This window comes from Hylobates moloch, unplaced genomic scaffold (assembly GCF_009828535.3).
Source record: "Hylobates moloch isolate HMO894 unplaced genomic scaffold, HMol_V3 SCAFFOLD_12, whole genome shotgun sequence".
Lineage (NCBI taxonomy): Eukaryota > Metazoa > Chordata > Mammalia > Primates > Hylobatidae > Hylobates > Hylobates moloch.
Genome location: NW_026652287.1, coordinates 31,294,364 through 31,310,172, shown reverse-complemented (window position 1 = coordinate 31,310,172; position 15,809 = coordinate 31,294,364). Strand labels below are relative to the sequence as shown.

The 15,809-nt window shown below is 42.1% G+C and overlaps 1 protein-coding gene across 8 annotated transcripts in view; it reads left to right on the top strand.

Annotated features, from left to right (window-relative positions):
- MYBPC1 (myosin binding protein C1) overlaps window positions 1-15,809 on the top strand; it is a 108,278-nt gene that overhangs the window by 76,077 nt on the left and 16,392 nt on the right. For 7 of the 8 annotated variants that reach the window (XM_058425503.1, XM_058425501.1, XM_032168894.2 and 4 more), the window contains 6 exons: window positions 3,441-3,608; window positions 5,904-5,992; window positions 8,972-9,167; window positions 11,137-11,276; window positions 13,081-13,240; window positions 13,926-14,062. In XM_058425503.1, the coding sequence (XP_058281486.1) occupies window positions 3,441-3,608; window positions 5,904-5,992; window positions 8,972-9,167; window positions 11,137-11,276; window positions 13,081-13,240; window positions 13,926-14,062 (890 nt within the window). Of the gene's footprint in view, window positions 1-2,423; window positions 2,478-3,440; window positions 3,609-5,903; window positions 5,993-8,971; window positions 9,168-11,136; window positions 11,277-13,080; window positions 13,241-13,925; window positions 14,063-15,809 lie in introns of all 8 variants that reach the window. The other variant, XM_058425507.1, reaches the window with a different exon arrangement.

Genomic DNA, 15,809 nt, shown 5'->3' with positions numbered 1-15,809 from the left:
CATAACTGGAAAGGGATGACATTTGAAAATGGCTGTGGACTTGGGTTCCATTCTAGATGATGGTAGGTAAACAATCTCCCAGGAAACTTGTTCAAATTCCACAAACAGTAGCCCAAGACTTCACCTCCAAGAAAACTCTTTGGACACCAAACTTTAACATAGATCCTCCAAATGAAGGAAGGAGGTTACGAAGCACATTTGGGAAATCAGGAATGTGAACACAAATGCACCTCCCCTGGAGGAAACTCACTATGGAGAAGAAACTTCCTATGAAGAGAAAACTGCTGAAAAAGAAATCCCAGGTGCCCGGATTGGGGCACCTGTGGAAATGCTCACCTCTGTTCTGGAGGGAAGAAGAGGAGAAGGACAATGAAGTATCCTGACACTCCTCAATCCCTCTTGTGCCTGCTCCACACACGGAGTCCTATGATTGGTTTCTTCAGGATTTAAAAAGCCACTAACCAAAAGCAGTGGAAACATCAGAAACTTCCCAGGGTTAACCCAGTAAGGGAAAGGGATAGTGTCACTAATGCAGCAAGTAAATTCTTGAGCACTTCAGTTTATTCCTCTTCCATCCTCCTGCCCCCGTTTAAAAAAATCATGAGCACTCCATTCTGTTTTGTTGTATTGTCCAGCCAGCAGAATATCCCAATCTTATGTGTGATGTGGCCTTTGAGCATAAACCTTTTGTGTATGTATGAATCGAGCAAATTCTTTACTTTTTTCTTTCTGATAGGTTTAAAAAGTAAGAAGATACAGCAAAATGACAGATGGCTGTCATTTTGACGTTACCCACCTTAGATAAAATACAACGAAGTGTATTTTACAAAATTTTGCGTGTGGTCTGTGTAGATACATATGTATATCCGTGTATACATATGTATATGTACACAGTCATTATTATGTATATATTTTGCCGAGTAACGTTTTGGAATTAGCTTTCTATGGGAGTTCTCTCACAACGTGTATCTCTTTCTTCTTGCAGTCTTTTCTTATTTTCTTTATGTGGCTGCCGACTCTTCATTCTCTTTTAATGGCTGTTGTTCTCCAGACTAATTTTCTATAGTGTTTAATGCTTTTAGAGACGTCAGGTTTTATTCTGTAAGAGAATTCTTTGTTTTGTAAGATCGTGTGTGGTTTTGGACTCTGCCTTTCTCTCGTTTTTGTTTTGTTATAATTTTTTTAATGCCTGCAGCATTTTACTCTTCTTCGTTTTCTTTCTGCACTCTAGTTTTTTCTTTCCTTTCTTAAAAATTCTCCTCACATGTTAAATAACTTACGTGTTCCTTCCTCATCCCCTGGGACACCATCTTCTTTGTCTGTGTTTCCCCAATTAAAGTGGTTCCAATGTGAAGAGATGGGCTATTTTTGTTCCCCCTCTGGTCTTGTTTCGTCCTGTTTTCTCTTGAAATTGTCTCTTTGACTAGTTCTTCACTCTTTTGTACATGTTTTCTGAGTCTCTTATTTTCACTTTCTCATCCACTGTCTCTTGACTGTGAAAATACCGACACAGAAGCTCCCAAGCAGACCATTTGTTTAAAGATGTATCTGTTTTTCAAAGACATAAGGAATTTTTATTCTCCACATGCCTTCCTAGCTGCCAGGATATTCTAGCTGCCTGCCCCTTCTCCTTGATACTCCTGGTAGGGTTAGAACAAGAAAGAGGCAAAAGTTCCAAGGGACAGCCAGTCCAGTCCCCAATGCCTCCACTCCTCTCCTGATACCGAGAAAGTCATCATCCCAAACCAGTGGGTATTCCCAAGACCACCCTGTGAGCCGCCCATGTGGGATGCGGGACTCCGGGCAGGCTCTATTTGTTTTCTTGACAGAGTTCATTGTCATGGGAACCAGGGCTGCCTCCTGAGCTGCTGGGGCAATTCTATTCAGAACTTGGGCCCTGGTAAAACAGGGCTGGCCTTATCCCAAGGGCCTGCACTCCCAGTCTTGAATGAGGGAGCCCCACTGTGGGAGCACTGTGTTCCCTGGGCACCCAAGAGAATCCTCCCCTGCCGGGGCGGCAGAGACAGGCACAAGGATAGACTGTCTCACTGTGTGCTGCTTCCCCGCAGATTCCAGGACCTGCTCCTCTGTTTTCTTCAGGGTCTTGCTTTGTTCTTTTCTATCTCTTCTTCCCACCGCTGGAGGTGTCTCAGCCTCCTTTCTCCTCTTCTCTATTCTTTTCTTTTTTGTCCTTTTCTTTGTGGCAGGTGCCTCAGGACAGAAGCCACAGTCTGCACAGAGCAGGCTGTGCTCTCCTGAGGAACCCCCCTAACAGCGTTTGGTCTCTTTCGTCACTACTCTGAGGACAAATCTCTTTGCACACTTTGCATACTTTACTAACAGAGAATGCTGACTGCTGATACGATATTCTTCTGGTGTGAAAGTGGGTGTCTTTAATTAATTTTAATGACGGATTCTCAAAGGTACATCAGCAAAACAGTCTGATGAAAATGGGGAGGCTGCCTATGATCTGCCAGGTAAAGTATTTTGTGAAGCTCTCAAATTTTCTTACTATATTATAATGTTTCTGGGAATATTGAATGACCAAGCATGAAGAATACTCATCACACACACACACACACACACACACACACAAACACACACACACACACACACACACACACACACACACACACACACACACACATCCTTAGAGTTGGGGGAGAGGGAGCAGTGAGTTAATAGTGTGGGATCAAAGTCTCCTTTCTTCCTGTGGGCAAAATGCATACTAACTTTTAGATGCTGAAACATTTGTAAGCCCTCAATGCTGGGTTAAAATTCTCTTGATGTGATACACAAGCTGCCAAAAACTTTTTAAAATTAGATTTTGGTTGCAAGGATAGAATGGTACCAACTCCTTATGAGGAATCAGCCCATGAACTGTGTTTTCTCTTTGTGATATAAGCTTTTTCTCCTCATCAATGTGAATAAATATGGTCAGGTTCCCTATACCCATGTCAGTGTCTTACAATAGTAAATCAGCCAGGATAAAAACATATTATATGACTATAAAGGTCAATGTCTCTCATTCATAAAGATAGCCTTTTCCTGTTTTCCTGAACTTTAATGTGTATAGATGGCTAGCTATCATGATTGCTTGAATCATTATAAAACCAAATTGGAATAAAACTGCTACAAAATTCTTGTGGACAGTTACTATTACTCAGGATGCTTTCATGCTGAATAAAGATTTTTCAGAAACAGCAGAATCTTATAGTTTATTTTTCCTATTATTTATGTTAGCTATTTTAGGCTGTTTTTTATTTAATATTTGAAAAATGTCTACCCATGTAGTAGGAGTCCAGATCAAAGTCATAATCTCTCTAAGTGATGTATTATTATGAGCAAAATACTAATTTGGAGTTGACTGTAACAGTTAAGATGATTTTTTTCACTAAACAGCGTTCCTCCTTCTTTTCCTTTTCCTTTACGGACTTCAGCTGAGGACTGGATAGTTGCAAACAAAGATCTGATCGACAAGACGAAGTTCACCATCACAGGTCTGCCAACAGATGCAAAGATCTTTGTGCGTGTGAAGGCTGTTAATGCAGCTGGTGCCAGCGAACCCAAGTACTATTCTCAGCCCATTCTCGTGAAGGAAGTCATAGGTAGGTGACAAGGCTTTCAAAATTTAGACTCCATTTTACATTGTTCACTTTTTTTTTCTTCAAACTACTTTCTTTCTCAAAACCTCCTATTTTGTTGTTACTCGTTTGATATTTTGTTAATGCTTCCTAACAGTTAGAACTTAACAAAAAAGCTCTCTTCAGGCAATGTGGGAGATCACCTTCAGGTTTATCTTGGTACTCTGAGGACCAGTTAGTTAACCTCTCTTGGTTCCAGAAGCCAACTCTGGCTGGGCTGCCTATTCACAGTGGAGAGAGAGTATGTTAATACAACCATGCAAACAATCCCTACAACAACCATATGCCTCCAATGAATCTGCAGGGTCAGAACTATTTTCATAATATTATGAATGTATTATTTGTACCTTAGCCAGCCTTGCCTTCCTCACCACCATGCACTCAACAGTTGAAATAAAAGGGCCAGTTTTGCCTTAGAGCCTTTTTTTTTTTTTTTTTTTGAGATGGAGTTTTGCTCTTGTTGCCTAGGCTGGAGTGCAATGGCACAGTCTTGGCCACTGCAACCTCTGCCTCCCAGGTTCAAGCAATTCTCCTGCCTCAGCCTCCCAAGTAGTTGGGATTATAGATGTGCACCACTATGCCTGGCTAATTTTTTTGGTATTTTTTAGTAGAGACAGGGTTTCACCATGTTGGTCAGGCTGGTCTTGAACTCCTGACCTCAAGTGATCCACCTGCCTCAGCCTCCCAAAGTGCTGGGATTACAGGCGTGAGCCACCATGCCTGGCTCTTAGAGTGTTCTTAATAAAGCATAAAAATAATTAATTTTGGCTGAGCACAATGCCTCATGCCTGTAATTCCACTTGTTTGGGAGGCTGAGGCGGGCAGATCACTTAAGCCCAGGAGTTTGAGACCAGCCTGGGGAACATGGCAAAACGACGTCTCTACTAAAAATACAAAAATTTGCTGGGTGTGGTAGCGCACACCTGTGGTCCCAGCTACACAGGAGGCGGAGGTGGGAGAATCGCTTGAACCCAGGAGGCGGAGGCTGCAGTGAGCCAAGATCACGCCACTGCACTTCAGCCTGGGTGACAGAGCAAGACCTTGTCTCAAACAAAACAAAACAAGAATAAGAATAATAACTTTCGTCAAATCTTGGCTCTTGAGTATGTTTTTTTCTAGACTTGTGTGACAATGAAATGCAAAGTATGTCTGAAGTACTTAGGCTGCACACTGCAGTACAATGGTTGTCCCCAGGAAAAGCACCATACAACTGAGTTGGAGGATGAATAGGTGACTTTTTTGCACAGAAGCTCCACTTTTACTTGAGGAAATAAGTAAGAAGAACTGCTTCATCCCTGTGAGCCTATGAGCCTTTGACTCCCTGCTCCTGATGGATTTGCAGTGACATGCTCTAGTATCTTCATGATGTTTAATTAATGAATATTAATACACAGTGGGCCAGGGTTGCCTATTATGTACTTCACCATTGTCACACAGGGAGAAAGTTACTGTCAAATTCCAACAGAGTCACCTAAATAGCAAGTGCTGGGTGCTAACATTTTGTTTTTTCTGGTAAGGAAGAATGGACAGTCCTCCCAGCTAATGTGGTGCCTATAGATCTTTTGTGGAATGTTCCCTGGCAAATATACTCACTGTTAGAAACTATGAATGACTGGCCAGATGTGGTGGCTCATGCCGGTAATCCCAGCACTTTGGGAGACTAAGGCAGGTGGATCACCTGAGGTCACAAGTTTGAGACTAGCCTGGCCAACATGGCAAAATCCCATCTCTACTAAAAATACAAAAATTAGTCAGGCGTGGTGGCATGTGCCTGTAGTCTCAGCTACTTGGGAGGCTGAGACATGAGAATCGCCTGAACCCAGGAGGCGGAGGTTGCAGCGAGCAATGCCACTGCACTCCAGCCTGGGCAACAGGGAGAGACTCTGTCTGAAAAAAAAAAAAAAAGAAACTATGAAAAGTATGCATAGTATGTATAAGGCCCTAAGAGAAATGTATTTTTCTATAAAGTTGCTTTAGGCTTATTATAACAATAAAAATACAAAGTTGCAATAAAGCCAAGGATGTCAGGGATAAATTTTGCTGAGTCAAACTGTTAAAACATCTCTGCGTGGAAAAACACACACACACACACATTTTGAACCAGTTACCATATATCGTCTGTTAGTGGCACATCTCAGATTTTATTGCCGAGATATGACCACAAGGGTATGCTGGCGAGCATCATGCCATTTTGCTTTTGTAAGGCTATTTTCAGACACCAGACTGATTGCAAAATTGTGCCGTTTTACCCTCTCTCAGAACCTCCAAAGATTCGCATCCCAAGACACCTGAAGCAAACCTATATCCGCAGAGTTGGAGAAGCTGTCAATCTGGTTATACCTTTCCAGGTAAGAGTTCAAGGGTCGCTCTTTTTCTCTTTCCAGGGCTGGGTTAGTTTAGGAAGTAGGAAGAGGTACTCTAGCATTTAAGTTCATCATGATTCAGGATTTCCTCAGAGGGAGAGGAGGTAAATAAAGAATGAAAGAGTATTGGAGAATGATTAAGCAATCTCCTGCTATCAAAATAGAGAAATCTATAGAAACCGTCATAGATTTTCTTTCTGCATGAGACAAATGAGATATAGTCTTGCCTGAAGTTCAGGGACTAGGTGGGCAGGGAAGAAACATCAAGGAGATACCAAGTGAAGAAATGCTTGAAGATTCTTTTGTTCCTATACATTTGTAAAACCCATCATTTTAAGTGAAGCTCTCAGTGTAACATTCAGGAAAACAGTGTGTGCTTAGTTCCCACAATGACCCCAAACCAAAATAATTTCAATAAGGGTGACAACTGAAATTTGAAACCACGATGACACTAACTGAAATATATGAACAATATTAAATCATTGTTCCAGCAAAAGAATCTGTTCTTCACAAAATTCACTAGTCTTTACTTACAATAGTCAATTTTGGTCTTATACAAATACACACACATGCCCTGCACCTGCCAACCCTTACTCTCCAGCTCCCTATTCATATGACCCCTCCAGACAGTGCTGTTCAATAGAACTTTCTTCAATGTTAGAAATGTTCTATATCAGTGATGTCCAGTATGGTAGCCACTAGCCACATGAGGCTGTTGAGCACTTGAAACGTCTAACCAGGAACTAGTGTGACTGGAGAAATAAATTTTTAATTTTCTTTAATTTTAATTTTAATTTAAATAGCCACGTGTACCTTGTGGCTGTCGTATCAGCCAGCCTGGCCTTAGAATGTAGGTCTCTACACACATTTGACACACATACACACACACACACACGCACACACACACACAGAGAACTCTGTTCAAACCCAGGATCCCATGAAACCAAACTAAAGGGATGGCCAATTCAGGCCATCCTCATTGCACTCTGGGTGCAAACCTAAGGAGAGGCATTGTGTACTACATACCCCCGGCATGAAATCAGAGTGAAAGCCAAGGAGGAAGTGAAGCGGAACACAGCTGAGGAGGAAGTGGCTGGCTTGGCAAGGTTCTTCTCACTTTCCTTCTCCTGCAGCATCAAATAAAACCAGAAGTGACAACAAGGCAGGTATGGGGGACCCAGCCCCAACCCTGCACTGGGGCTGCTGAGTCAGCCCTGAAGTCTCCACATCATTCCTGCCACCACAGCTAATCCCAGTTCCCAGATCTGGGGGTCTACGTGTTCAGTTTCTGTCACTGAGTCCGAGAGAGAAAAAATCATGAGAACAGGGACCCCCATAGATCTGGCATCCCAGAGACTGTTCAGCCCCCAGGAAGGGAGATGAGACCAAAGTGTGATGTTTGTATATTTGTGTAATCTCTAGAGTTCGCAAACATTTTCTCATTTGATCCTCAGAAACACCCTGTGAGGCAGGAAGGCCAGATTTCCTTACCTTGCTTGAGAGGGGAAGAAACTGACAGGGAAGTTAAGTGACTTGCCCAACGTCACACAGAAAGTCAATGGTAGGGCCAAGAACAGAGTCCATGGCCCCGTCACTTAATTGAGTGGTTTTGTTCACTCTGTATATTATTAGAGAACCCACATTTTTCCCTAGTGGCTAACAGCAAGTTGTACATTTAAGGAAAGAAGCTTGAACTGTTTTTCCCTATCTTCAACAATGTCATTCTCTGCTTCCCATGTGTGAGTCTGAACATCCCCAACCACTCTTCAGGCTCTGAAGCAGTGGTTTGGTGTGTAGCTCTACATCTCTTATTATAACCTAGCCATGTTCAGAGCCCACAGGAAAGCTGTGCCTTAGCTGACAGAATTCATGCTTGGTTCCTGTCTGCCAGGGTACGCCTGGATGCTCAGGGATTCTAGGAAATTCCTTTGTAATAGAAATGAAAACTCAGGTTCATGAATGGGATTATGATTTCTTAAATTCTGCTCTTAAAGAATAGTTTCAACAGCGAGAGGGAACAGAGAGAGAATTCTAGACAAGTCTAAAATGAGCAGCACAGGACAGTAGAATAATAATCACTAACATTTAGATGATACTGGCCGGGCACGGTGGCTCACACCCGTGATCCCAGCACTTTGGAAAGCTGAGGCGTGTGAATCACATGAGGTCAGGAGTTTGAGACCAGCCTGGCCAACTTGGTGAAACCCTGCTTCTACTAACAACTACAAAAATTAGCCAAGCATGGTGGTGCGTGCCTGTAAACCCAGCTACTTGGGAGGGTGAGGCAGGAGAATCCCTTGAACCCAAGAGGTGGAGGTTACAGTGAGCCAAGATTGTGCCACTGCACTCCAGCCTGGGCGACAAGAGCCAAACTCTGTCAAAAAAAATTTTAGATGATATTAACTACAAAAACTTATGTATTGGGCAGAATCTTTCTCAGGACTTTAATCTTTATAACCACTCTTTGAGATAGGTACTACCATTATTCCCGTTGAGGCACGGAAAGCTTAGTAAGTAATTTGCCCAGGGTCACACAGACGTTAAGTGGTCAGGAGCTAGATATAGATTCCAGGGCCCCAGAGTCCATGCTCTTAACAATTATCCTGTGTTGTGTAGGCTTTTGGGGCCTAGGAGACCCAGCTGGGAGACCTGGTTCCAGTGTTTACTTAACTGCAAGACGTTGGGCAAATTATTTAACTTCTCTATCCAAAAAATGAGGATAATGATAATAAGCTTGATGTGAAGATTAAGGAAAATAATCAATGTTATGTACCTAAGGTAGTGCCTTGCACATAAGATACAGATTACAGCTTTGCTGCTGTAATTGCTCACCACCAGACGAGAAGGGTGGTTGTTTCCAGCCCTGCCTAGAATGGGTTAAGCCATTGTCCTTCTCATAATGCTGAAGAAACATCTTGAGACAATATGATTTACCCCCTCTGCTTTTGCTGTCTTTCTTTTTAGGGAAAACCAAGACCAGAATTAACTTGGAAGAAGGATGGTGCAGAAATCGATAAGAATCAAATAAACATTCGCAACTCTGAGACTGATACAATCATATTTATTAGAAAAGCAGAGAGGAGTCACTCTGGGAAATATGATCTGCAAGTCAAAGTGGACAAATTCGTGGAGACCGCATCAATTGACATCCAGATCATTGGTAGGTTTAGATGAAGGAGCCAGAATGTTCTGTCAAAGCAGTATAGGGATGAATTGTCCTTGTCCCTAAGGCAAGAGCAGGAGTTTTGTTAGGCTGGCTCTACATAAAACTCTTTTTTTAGATTTGTTTTTTAAAAATAGATAAATTAGGCCGGGCGTGATAGCTTACACCTGTAATCCCAGTACTTTGGGAGGCCAACGTAGGCAGATCACTTGGGGTCAGGAGTTCAAGACCAGCCTGGCCAACATTTTGAAGCCCCGTCTCTACTAAAAATACAAAAATTAGCTGGGCATGGTGGCGTGCACCTGTAATCCCAGCTATTTGGGAAACTGAGGCAGGAGAATCGCTTGAACCCAGGAGGTGGAAGTTGCAGTGAGCTGAGATCACGCCACTGCACTCTAGCCTGGGTGACAGAGTGAGACTCTGTCTCCAAAAAAAAGACAGTAAGATTTGTTACCATTTCAGAATGAATTCTCACCAACTCAAAAGACTAATCATGGGAGATTTAAGGCATATATGTTCAAGAAAATTAATGAATGTACTTTTTAGTGAAATCCTTCTGCACTATTCTACAACCCAGCTCTCTCTTACTCTTAGTTTCTCATCTCCCTGATGATAAAATTATTTCTTATGTTGAATTCTTACATTCTAGACATTATAGATTCTAGCTATAGTTTAACATGTTTCTTACTACACCTAAAATTTACTAACAGTTTTCATGGAGAATGAAGAATTTTTTTTTTTTTTTTTTTTTTTTTTTTTTTGAGACGGAGTCTCGCTCTGTCACCCAGGCTGGAGTGCAGTGGCCCGATCTCGGCTCACTGCAAGCTCCGCCTCCTGGGTTCACGCCATTCTCCTGCCTCAGCCTCTCCGAGTAGCTGGGACTACAGGCGCCCGCCACCACGCCCGGCTAATTTTTTTTTTTTTGTATTTTTAGTAGAGACGGGGTTTCACTGTGGTCTCGATCTCCTGACCTCGTGATCCGCCCGCCTCGGCCTCCCAAAGTGCTGGGATTATAAGCGTGAGGCACCGCGCCCGGCCTGAATTTTTTTTAATATTAATATAAGGAAGATGTACTTAAGCAAAACTGAACAGTTAAACACTGAATTCTTTGATCCTGCCAGAGTAGTTAGATACTCACTTGCCCAAAGAATAAATAAGGTTAGTGCTTACTTCTGTCCAGAGTCAGGGGAATAGAGGAAGGACCCCTTATGGATGGACCCCTCTCACTTAAATTATACTGTAATTTTTGCAATGTCAAGAAATACATTTAAGGCCGGGTGTGGTGGCTCACACCTGTAATACCAGCACTTTGGGAGGCCGGCAGATCACTTGGGGCCAGGAATTTGAGACAAGCCTGGTCAACATGGTAAAAACCTGTCTGTACTAAAAATGCAAAAATTAGCCAGACATTGTGGCACAAACTTGTGGTTCCAGCTACTTGGGAGGCTGAGGCATGAAAATCGCTTGAACCTGGGAGGAGGAGGTTGCTGTGAGCCAAGATTGCACCACTGCACTCAGCCTGGGTGACAGACTGAGACTCTGTCTCCAAAAAAAAAGAAAAGAAAGAAAGAAATTTAAGACAGAGCTAGAAAAAGCCTTGTTTCCAACCATTGTTATCATTGTGTTTCAGTAAATTTGCTGAAAGTTGCTCTAACCAAAGGAGCAACTTCCTATAACAGCCTCCTACCTTAAAGGGTCATTCCTTTTAAATTAAGCACTCTTTTCCCACTGGCTAATCCTTTTTCAGTTTTGTTAAGTTGAAGGGAGTGTTGAGGCTGCTCTGTGCCCTTTGGCTTGGCTCCATTCTACTGGAAGGCAAAGGGTCTCAGAAGCCCCCATGGTAGGGTCTAGAAGAGTGATGCCTCCTGTTAACAGAGGAAAGGGTCTTTTAAAATATCCTCATGAAACAAAATGTAGACTGGGAAAGAAAGTGACCTTGCAATGACACCATGAATTCATCCTGTAGACCGCCCAGGTCCACCCCAAACTGTGAAGATTGAGGATGTCTGGGGAGAAAATGTCGCTCTCACATGGACTCCACCAAAGGATGATGGAAATGCTGCTATCACAGGGTATACCATCCAGAAGGCTGACAAGAAGAGCATGGTAAGGTCTGGCTTTGTCTGGTTCATCAGCAGCAAAAGCACATTTCATCAGAGGTAAAGGAGGTGGCACAAGGGCCTCACTGGTGAGGAGCCAACTGGGGCTGTGGAGAAGTGATGTGGCAGGGCAGAAAGGAAAAGACCTGTGGAGCCACAGAGCTGGACTTGAACCCCAGCATTGCTACCTAAGACCACATGTATAAGGACCACATGTGACCACAATCACTTGAGCTCTTTGATCTCTATTTTCCTCATCTATATAATGAGGGCACAAATATCCCTTGCTTGATTATTACAAAGCTAAAATGATAAAAAGCAACTGGTTCAATGCTCAGTAGAATTCAATAAGCTCATTCATTCAACGAATATTTACTCGAGACCTTGACTCAGATTTACACCCATGCAACTCTTTCTCCTCATGAAATAAATGTTGGATACTGTGCACTTATGTCTACAAAAAAGAAAAAAGACAGACACCAGTTAGAAAAGAAAGATTCTACAAGGTTACAGCATGTGCAAATGCGGAAAGGTCTGGAGGAGAAAAAGAGCTTAATGCAAGCTTGTCCAACCAGTGGCCCACGGGCCGCATGCAACCCAGGACGGCTTTGAATGCAGCCCAACACATATTTGTAAACTTTCTTAAAACGTTATGAGTTTTTTTATGATTTTTTTTCAGCTCATCAGCTGTCGTTAGCATTAGTGTATTTTATGTGTGGCCCAAGACAATTCTTTTTCCAGGGAAGCCAAAAGATTGAAAACCCCTGGCTTAATGTGTTTAAAAAGCAACCTAGTTGGAGTATGACTTATTATAAACTTATTTTATAGATGAGGAAACTGAGGCTCACAGAGGATAAATGACTTGCTAAAGATCACCAGGTTTTCTCATGCCTGAAATCCCAGCTACTTGGGAGGCTGAGGCAGGAGAATTGCTTGAACCCGGAAGGCGGAGGTTGTAGTGAGCTGAGATTGTGCCACTGTACTCTAGACAGGATGACAAAGCAAGACTCCATCTCAAAAAGAAAAAACAGAACCAAAGTTAATAATATCAGCTGGGAGCAGTGGCTCATACCTGTAGTCCTAGCATTTTGGAAGGCTGAGGCAGGAGGATTGCTTGAGCCCAGGAGTTTGAGACCAGCCTGGACAACATAGGGAGACCTCCGCTCTATAAAAAATAAATTAGCTGGGTGTGGTAGCACGTGCCTGTAGTCCCAGTTACTCGGGAGGCTGAGGTGAAAGGGTCTATTGAGCCCGGGAGGTCAAGACTGTAGTAAGCCAAGATCGCATCACTGCACTCCAGCCTGGGTGACAGAGCGAGATCCTGTCTCATAAAGAAAAAGATGTATAATAATAATGTTAAGTAAATGTACTGGATGTTACTAATGTTTCTCTAGTGATTTAGCTTCAGGTCTTTCTCATAATAAGTTGGCACTAAAATTCTGTAGTTATACTTTATTCTACAAAAGACAGCTAGGAAGACAAATAGGTAGGTAGGTAGATAAATAGATGACAGACACCTAAAGGTTATGAAAAAATATAAAGATAGTAGATGACATCTAGGGTATATGAATCTAATGTGTAAATGAAGATTAAATTACGTAGTCAATTGCAAATAAGTTGTAAAATATTAAACAAAGTATACATTGTTTCAACACATTTTAACAACATATATTATTACTCTCCATATAAAAACGAGTGATCTTTTTTCTTTTTGTTAATAAAGCATCCTTGTTATTTATCCCAATCTACAGTTAGAAAAATTGTATACTTTTAGGTGATTTTCCTCCAGTTATTATTTTTTTTTCTTTTAGGAATGGTTTACTGTCATTGAGCATTATCACCGAACCAGTGCCACCATTACTGAATTGGTCATAGGGAATGAATATTACTTCCGGGTCTTTTCTGAAAACATGTGCGGCCTCAGTGAGGACGCCACCATGACTAAAGAGAGTGCAGTGATCGCCAAGGATGGTGAGTTGGGAATGGACTGACATTTGAAAACCTTGGTTGACAGTGACTAGACAGAGAAGACTGGAAAAAGAGATGTGGTGAAAGGGAACAAAAAAATGGTAAATGTACATTGTAAAATTATGATAATGGTGTTCAAGTAAAATTTAAGTGAAATTATATTATTATTGCATTTTTTACAAATATAGGCTTTAATTAATTCCAGCTTCTAGGCAGTGGATCTATAAATGGCTAATACCCCAGAGGCAGGAAAAAGTAGACATTTTCTTCTAGAGTTTCTACTTTTATTCTTGGACACCTTCATTGTAGCCACACATGGGACCCACTCTGTGATAAAAGGAGAAACTAAATTCTATCCTTATCTTTTCATTTCATCATAAACCACTCTTCTAAAAACCTTCCTTGTGAATTTTCACATTAGAACAAATTTCTATTCAAAATACTCAGAAAGACACCAAAGTCTTCTCAATATCTGGTTCAGTTTCAGATGACCCCTCTGGCTTTCTATACCACGTATGATTGGCTACATTTGTACCCCTCAGAATGTTTGCCACGTGGCATTTGCTCATCTTTGTCCACGTTTTTCTAAGTTCAGGGAAGTTTTAATCATGTGTAAAGTATGCCACCAATAATATATTCTCAGGCCAATTTACATAATTTTAACATATTTGTAATGCTTGTTTTTAAGGTAAAATCTACAAAAATCCAGTGTATGAAGACTTTGATTTCTCAGAGGCACCCATGTTTACTCAGCCTTTGGTTAACACCTATGCCATAGCTGGTTACAATGCCACCCTAAACTGCAGTGTGAGAGGAAATCCTAAGGTACTATATTCTTCTATCACATCAGTTAAAGTCTTTGTCTTGTATTTGCGGTGTTATAATATAAGTAACAATATAAACAAATCCAGCTGCTACTTGTGTTCTCCCAGGATGGAAGATTAGAGGGGGGTAGTGGTGGTAGATAATTAGGCACACTATTCAGATATAGTAGTAAAAAATGCTTACATTTCTTTGCTAAGGGATTCCTTCTAAAGAAAAAGCAAACCACATATTTAAAAAAGAACACCTCCTGTGTAAGGAGATGGAAGTATAATAATATTGTTTCACTTGGAAAATTAGGTGGTAATGTCAAGAATTCTGTGATAGGTTAAAGCAAACAACAATTACACTACACTGTCTGTGATAGGTTAAACAACAATTACACTACACTGTAAGACAGAATATAAATGTGCTTTGATAAGGGTACCGTGTGCTAAGAAGGGAGATAACGTATCTGGTTGAAGAGATTAGAAAGGTTTCAAGGTTTCATGTTGGCATTTGAAAAGAACAACGAATTAATGAATATCACCCAAAGAGATGTACATACCCCTGGGTGCAAGAGAGAAAGTACCCTAGAATTGGGAAAATTTATGAACTTTTTTTTTTCCTGTATATACCTTGATCAGAAATAGGGAAGTCGGCTGGGCGCAGTGGCTCATGCCTGTAATCCCAACACTTTGGAGACTGAGGCAGGTGGATCACTTGGTCAGGAGTTCGAGACCAGCCTGGGCAACATGGTCTCTACTAAAAATACAAAAATTAGCTGGGCGTGGTGGCACATGCCTGTGATCCCACCTACGTGGGAGGCTGAGGCAGGAGAACTGCATGAACCTGGGAGGTGGAGGTTGCAGTGAGCTGAGATAGCACCACTGCACTCTAGTCTGGGTGACAGAAGAAGACTCTGTCTCAAGAAAAAAAAAAAAAGGGAAAGTCAAAGGAAGAAGTCAGACTGAGGATGAGAGAAAGGTGCTGAACTAATGTTTACTTGGAAATGATGTTGGTACGCCCAAATGGGAATGATAAGGAAGCAGATGGAGGGGTTCACCCGGAGCCTAGGAGAAAGGCCAGGGCTGTTGCTCTGGGTTTGGGAGTCCCAGACATAAAGATGCTACATTCTACTTCTGCCAAAGCTTTAGAAAGGTGTGAGGCTCAGTGATCGCTCCCATTTGAAGGGCGGAAGGAAGAAGAAGACTGTGTGAAGGAGACAGAAAAGGTGCCATCTCTAGGTTCTGAGCAAGACAAAATAATAGAAGAGGTGGAAGAGAGAATGCGGAGGGTGCATATTTACAAAAGAAAGGAGAAGTCAATATGAGAGTGAGGAGTCACTGATATCAAATGCAGTTCAGAGGTCAAGGAGAATGAAGTCATCTTCCTGGGCAATTGGGTCATTACTGATCTTGCATTATCTGATTGGAGTAGATCCATTGCCATGGGATGATGAATATAGATGTCAGAGGACAGATTAAGTAATGAGGAGGCAGATGCAGTTCACAAAGAATTAAAAAAGAGTATCAGGGGCCGGGCGCGGTGGCTCACGCTTGTAATCCCAGCACTTTGGGAGGCCGAGGCGGGCGGATCACGAGGTCAGGAGATCGAGACCAGGGTGAAACCCCGTCTCTACTAAAAATACAAAAAATTAGCTGGGCGTGGTGGCGGGCGCCTGTAGTCCCAGCTACTCGGAGAGGCTGAGGCAGGAGAATGGTGTGAACCCGGGAGGCGGAGCTTGCAGTGAGCCGAGATTGCGCCACTG